The sequence below is a fragment of the Monopterus albus genome, unplaced genomic scaffold, assembly GCF_001952655.1.
Source record: "Monopterus albus unplaced genomic scaffold, M_albus_1.0 scaffold4.1, whole genome shotgun sequence".
In the NCBI taxonomy this organism is placed as follows: Eukaryota; Metazoa; Chordata; class Actinopteri; order Synbranchiformes; family Synbranchidae; genus Monopterus; species Monopterus albus.
In genome coordinates, this window is record NW_018127884.1 from 6,720,627 (window position 1) to 6,727,602 (window position 6,976).

The window sequence follows — 6,976 nt, forward strand, 5'->3', positions numbered from 1 at the left end:
ATTTCTTTATATTTGTTTAAAGGATAAATTTGGATAATGCTCTAAATTTTCTTTTTGTCAAAAAGCCAGTGAAAAGAAGAACCAACAATGAATTCAACCACATAATGTCTGTAACCGGACACTGATATAGCACCTTCCTTTGTGCCACTGTTGTTCAAAAACACATTAGAGAGGAGCATCATCACACTGGGTGATATGTTCCTTCATTAGCCTTGGCGGTTTATTTTGATCAGTATATAGCTGCCGACTGTTTACTGTGCCTTAAAAAAAAACCTTTGTGACAAGGTTTTTAAGGTCGTGTTTAGTAGGAACAAATGGACTTAGGAGACATTCAAACACATACTTGGTTTTGGTCTCTTCATGTACTTGCTGACACTGAAACATGGACTATTGTTAGCCCTGTTCTTTATAGCTCTTGTCAGTTTTCATGTACATTCTGTGACCAGAATGTTGACCCTGACCTGTCAGGCATTCCCTCCAGAACCTGCCCCCAAATCCCCCCATCTGTACACTTTTAAGTTAAGTCAAGTAAAAGTGATATCACAAGAGAAGAGGTACTTTGCTAACTAGCTCAGAGAGACGCTAATGCTTCAAACTGGAGGTGTGAAGAACATGTGACTGTATCAGACATTTGTAAATATGAAGAATTAATAGTAAAAAACAAAAAGGATTTACAAATAAATGTACAATCAGATTTGTGTTTTTAAATATGACCCTTTAATCTCTCTCTCTCTCTCTCTCTCTCTCTCTCTCTTATATATATACACTGTGTGTGTGTGTGTGTATGCATATATGGATATACAGTATATGCATATACAGTATATGCATACTCAAAATCATTCAAATCCATTTAGGTCATGACTGTATATAATTTAGTAAATTGGAGGTACAAATCCTTTACAACTTCCTTTTATACCAACAGAGGGCAGAAAATCCTTTGAAAAAAATTTGAATGTGTGCCAAAAACCTGTTCCACGAGGCTGGTAATTTTAAGGCACTCTGGGGTTTTCTGCTGATTACGGTACCTTTGGGTTTTAAAAAAAATACATCTCCTGAGACAGTGGCAAAATGGAACAACTACACCTGGCATCCCACATGTCTGTGTTCACAGACACGCCCCCCTGAAAGCATAATTGAACACGCTCAAAACTGCAAGCAACAACGAGGTGAACACCCAGGAGGGGAGCCGTTTACCTGACGTCCTCCCCTTCCTCCAGTATCGACAGACAGATGGTGCATTTTTCTTCTGTGTCTTCATCTGGCCCATCGTCTTCATCTTGCTTACCATGCAGCTTTCTCTGTTTGAGAGAAACATTTGGAAACATGATTTGTGATAGGCAGCACAGACCAGTAAAGCTGCCTCAGCAGACTCACTGCATATGGTTAACAGGCCTATTCATTCACTGGCTGATAAACACAGTAAACTGCTCAACTGTGGTAGCATTACAAAAAGAAATGATAATAGCATAAATATATAATACTCCCTATAAAGAGGTAGCTATGTTTAAAACAAACATTTCAGGAACAACAACAACAAAAATAATAAATAAACTGATTTGGGGACAGAGAGAATGGTCGTTTTGTCCTGAAAACAGAAAAAAAAAAAACCTATCTGTTGCCTCTAGGTTAAACAAATCATAGTTATTAGCCGAATTCCCTGGCCCCCAAGACTAACACTAACATCTACTGTACATGTGAGCAGAGACATGTTTCCAAATTGATTTGTTCATTATTTCTCACCGATTCAGGGGTTGCGTGCATATTTTTCCCAATAGATGCCCAAGCTTCAGGGGTTAACTGTTGGTCAATGTCTCTCTCCAACACCTTCTGTATTGGGTGGCAGGGTGTTAGATTGCTTATTTAGATACATTTGGAAACCTCTAAGGAAACGTTTCCTCAACAATGTCTTCAGAGCTGCAATCTCTGGTGAAAGACACTACAGCATTTTCTAAGTATTGGCAAAACATCAGACGTTTGAAATAAGCACAAAAGACCACCGTGCACTCTGTCCCAGAGTAAACTGTCACAGCCATGCAAGACTATATTCAGTATCTGCAAAACCCATTAAACACTGTATACAGTACACAGCTGCACACACTCTCACAGGTGCTCACCTTTTTGTATTTGTGAGGGTAAGTGCACCTCTCTATGGTTCCCTGAGAGGCTCCGCGGTTCACAGTCCCCAGTCTTTCCTCTAAATGCAGCAGGTCCTGACAGTAGCAGCAGAAACAAACCACTATGAGGTTGACACACACATGCACAGGGCTTTTGTTCTGTACAAAGCTTGGTTATTCTTTCAACAATTGCCACCAGTTTTGTGGTGAAACCCTGACTGAATGAGTTTGCCAGTAGTCACATTAACACCTGCTCTGAGTACACACTCTGCCAAAAAGTGCTGCAGGCATATGTGAATACAATGCACACCACAATCTAAAAGGAAAATTGGTGAATTATTGTCTGTGCAGTTTTCTAGTGTGCAGCACTGGGGTAGCAGTTACCTACAGAGCCAACATACTGTTGGACCTGAAATGACTGAGGAACTGAAGCGAGCACAGCAAGTGATGAGTTCAGTTACATTCACTTGGCAGATGACTTTCCTTTTTTGCATACACATGCACTGGGAGCAATTTGGGGTTTAGTGCCTTGGTCAAGGACACTTCAACGTGTGGACCAGAGCTTGGAGATCAAACCACCAACCTTGCAATAAATGGCCGCCTCGCTCTGCCAACTGAGTTATTGCTGCCCTGAGCTACATACAAAGTTAAACTGTGTGTGACTAAGAGTGGGTGGTTAGAGACTCCAGCAAATGACAGTAAGTTAAGATTCTTGAAATAAGATTTTGTTTTTTTTGCTAAGATGTTGAACATTTTCCTAAACTTCCACTAGAGACCCGTAGGCATTTTCCAGTATGCATACTTCTCTGTATTTGTGTTCTTGCGGACTTGTAAAACGTCGTCAGTCACAGCCCAAGTACTGTTCCAATTCCAGCCAAGTACACATCAGAGAACCAGAAGTGTTCTTGCACCACCCATTTTATCAAAGATACTTTGGGAGCTGACTTGTGTTGGACCGAGTATTCCAGAATGCACTGCATTCTGGAATACTCGGTCCAATACATTCTTCCCTAAGACACCTGCATTCATCAAATTCCAGTGTATATTTTTAAATACAAGTAAACTAGCATTGGTTGTGACTTCATCATAACAAGATCTAAATAATAATGAGTCACATGAGGGAGGCATTATGCAGTGATAAAGTTACTTGGGAGCTTACCTTATTTGTCCTTGGGCTTATAAAACCAGCTTTAGCAACAGTGGTATTGGAAGCCAACTAAACAAACCCCTCACCTCATAGGTTCTTCCAAAGCCAGTCATTCTAGATGAGATGTACCGAATATGCGGGTAGGTCACTTCAGTGCCAGTGTGCTATGAAGGGAGAAAGCAAAACGTGCACAACCCATTACATTTAGTTATGGGAAAATGATTTCCTATATAAATACATTTAGTCCTTCCCAAACATAGGACTAGCACATACATTTGATGTATGCTATAATGTAGTAGGTGATACTCTTACTGTGCTATATTGCTGTATTTGTATGTGTATTTGGTTAAAATGCAGTGCCTAGTGATGCACAGCTTCATATAGAGAGCAGGATACGCAGAGAGAGCGGCATTTGGTTTAACTAAAGAACATTTAAAATATCTTGTCTTTCAGAATTTCTCTAAGATGAACTGTACGTCCTAGTGATGCTGAGTTTTAACAAAGTAATTTTAAAAACAAATTTAGAAGGGTTTCTGAAAGTGTTTACACAGCAAATATGTAATAAAGGTCACCGACATATACAAATTAAAATTAATAAGCTCTGCTGACACAATTCACTCATCAAAATTCACTTGCTTCTACTACTCTATGCCCTGTTTCTGCATGTGCATGAAGGGGATACACTCCACAATTCTGGGAGAAATGCATCAGTACCCAGACTTTGTGCACTTGCGTTGATGCAACAGAGAAGGACTGAAGACAGGTAGAAGACAACTAATGTTTGGTTGTTTGCAGAGGACTGTGGAAAAAAAGATAATATTAACAACAGGATGCTATCAAGTATAACTGCACGGGATCTGACTCGAGACTTCCGGATTTGTTGAATGTGCGCTTGAAATGCATGATGAGCCGCTATTAATTCAAAATGCATTATTCATATAGTTCACCAAACCACCCTTGAAATAACTGAAGCTATAAATATGGGGCCAATGCCATTAATCTAAGCTGGGCTTCATATTAAACTGATTCCTTCTCATTTATGCTAATGTATGCATGTGTGCTGAGTGTTTCTCTCACCATGAAGGGGAAGGAGAAGTGGTGCAGTCTGGGGGGAGGGTGATAGTGGGGCAGGTGGGAGTGCAGGTGCCCTGAAGGGTACGGTGCCACAGTCACTCCAGCCTCGATGCCAAGCTCCCTGTTGATGAAAACACAAACAGCGATCAGTCATGTCTACCACATACAGTCTAGAGATGGGTTCGAGCAAACCCTATACTGGTATCGACTTCGATCACTCAAGGGTCTTGCCCTTCAAATTATGACATTTGTGGCCCGTCTCTGACCATCTAGTGGTTGCACTTATCCATCATTACTCATATTTAATATTTTGTTTATTAGTGTTGCCTGTTTTATTGCGATGAAAGAGCTCTTGTATTGGAATCTGTATCGGAATTGGACTGGAACAGAAAAATGAAAATCAGCCAGACACTAATACAGCCGCATTAAACATTTGCAGTGTTTGATTAGCTGAGGCTGTGCTGAACTATGACTAAAACCAATCGTCTAGCAAGCCTCATTGATTCTGATACTGACCATGCTGTTCTCTGTTCAGGCTGGCGGGGGTGGGAAGACATAGTCTGTGGTACATGGATGTGGTGTCCGTGGCCATAATTGGGGTGCATCCTGTGGGGATGTGGAGGTGGACGCTCATGAGCTCGTCTGCAAGGAAAGATAAACCTATTTAAGAAAGAATGGTTCCCAGCAGCAGTTTTATGCTTTACACTAATGTGAACACTCAATACTCACGTTGGGTGCTGCATCATCCGGCGCCTCTGGGCCTCCATCCTCTGCAGCATCTCGTGTTGATGGAGCCTCTGCACAGAGGTCCCCAAGGCCGGCATGTGGTGTGGCAGGGTCTGGTGGTCTGTTGGCAGGTGCTGGGACAGTGGGGCACTTGAACTTGAGAGATGGTGAGTAGATAGAGGAGGGGGAGGGGCAGGGGGCACAGGATGGCCTGAAGGGTGAGAGGGCAGTGGTGGATGAAAGGTGACAGTGTGGGGAATGACATAATCTCCTTGTGGAGGCGGCTGAGGTGGAAGTTGGGGGTTCCCATGGGAGTGAGGGCAGGTGGTGGAGGGCTGATGATGTAGTGACCGTGCCAGAGAGCCATCTGTTTAGAGGACAGAGAAAAGGAAAAAAATGGACTCAAACATCTTTAAACACTAAATAAAAGATGAGGCTGGCAATATTCTACATTTCTGTTATTATGAACAGTCCCTTGGAAATCTTCTGACTTTTCTATCGTCTGGTGCACTCAGTCCCAGGCTCATTCATTCTTACTAAACACATATTTTTTTAAAGTTATAATTATATGCTTTCAAATTTAAAAAAGGTATTAGTGAACATTTATAGCATGAGCTCAAAAACAAACTACATTTTTCATTGTCATCAAGAAACAAGTCAGCCAGTATAACCATGAGGCTCACTGATGTGGTTTTAATCACCGAGTGAAACCATTTCTGAAAAACAGTGGTGGAGTGTGGTATAAAGGGTTAAAATATATCAGGGTTTGGCTAAGGCAACGTTTTAGCCATTATTGACCTCATGCGTCAATCAGCAATCTAAGTGAAAGAGCTCCGCATTTATATTTTATGGCAGCAGATAAACATCTTGGCTCATCATGTTACAGATGGTGCGTTTGTAGCGATATTTTTGTTGTTGACACACACCTTCTGTTCCTAATAATGACAGGTTTCTGGCAAAGACAAGTGCATCTGAGTTCACTACTGAGAGTCATCCATTTTATAAATATTCACTTATTTTGTTTTAGTTCTTCTTGGTGCAGACTTCTGTCCTACTAGTCCTAAGCAGCAGTGAAATGAGGAGCAGAGGCAGGTGAGAGAATAGTGAGCACAGGCACCAGTAGCAACCAACTCTTTTACCACATCTCCATAAGAAAAGCCTTGTCACACCCCTTCACTTTTCATACTGAGCTATTCTGAGTAGAATAAGCATTAACTACTGCCTGGTACAGTTCCCACAGCACTTGGCACATTAACCATCAGGCTCTGTTAATTACTGTTAGCATTAGTTTTTAGGAGCACAGCTGTCTGCCAATTTTTGCAAGTACTATGGCACTGCAAATTAGTGAATTTCCCAAATGCTGCAGCACACGCTTGAAATTCTGATTTGAAAAATAGGAATTAAACCAGTGGTGAATGTCTGGTTTCCTGTACTGCATGAAGGTGGTGTACTCACAGGTGGGGTGCATGTAATGCCTGCAGGGCTGGGGTTGTGTCTGTGGCTGGGGCTGAGCCACCATGGACGAGCTGAACGAGTCCACAGCTGGCTGGCTGGGCCCAGGGGTGGGCTGGGAGACATAAGCAGGAGGCCGTGAGGTGGAGCCCGGACAGCACGGGTCAAAGGCTGAGGTGCTGCCATGGAAACTAGGCCCACTGTTTCCACCACTCCGAACACTGCTGTTGCTCAGGTCCACTGGCAGTGTTTGCTGTGGGAGGAAGGCACAGATGTCACAGCAAGAAGAGGGACAAACCTCTCCTGTGGAATGTTAAATAAGCTGCGATGAGGGCACATTTCCTCTGAGAACATTTTCTCAGAGTTTAAATTCAGCTGTGCAGTCGTGCAAATGTCACGCCATATACTATGTACAGTAAAATCTACTTTTTATTGTTATATTTTTCGTTATTAGTAAAATATA

General features: G+C 42.1%; 1 protein-coding gene across 3 annotated transcripts in view; it reads right to left on the bottom strand.

The window, feature by feature from the left end:
* The window catches only part of rnf111 (ring finger protein 111), a 25,866-nt gene that overhangs the window by 937 nt on the left and 17,953 nt on the right, over positions 1-6,976 (bottom strand). For 2 of the 3 annotated variants that reach the window (XM_020607264.1, XM_020607256.1), the window contains exons 8-15: positions 6,517-6,766; positions 5,065-5,428; positions 4,852-4,977; positions 4,339-4,456; positions 3,348-3,425; positions 2,115-2,210; positions 1,741-1,827; positions 1,195-1,298 (exon numbers count right to left, since the gene is read on the bottom strand). In XM_020607264.1, the coding sequence (XP_020462920.1) occupies positions 1,195-1,298; positions 1,741-1,827; positions 2,115-2,210; positions 3,348-3,425; positions 4,339-4,456; positions 4,852-4,977; positions 5,065-5,428; positions 6,517-6,766 (1,223 nt within the window). The remainder of the gene's footprint in view (positions 1-1,194; positions 1,299-1,740; positions 1,828-2,114; positions 2,211-3,347; positions 3,426-4,338; positions 4,457-4,851; positions 4,978-5,064; positions 5,429-6,516; positions 6,767-6,976) is intronic. The other variant, XM_020607273.1, reaches the window with a different exon arrangement.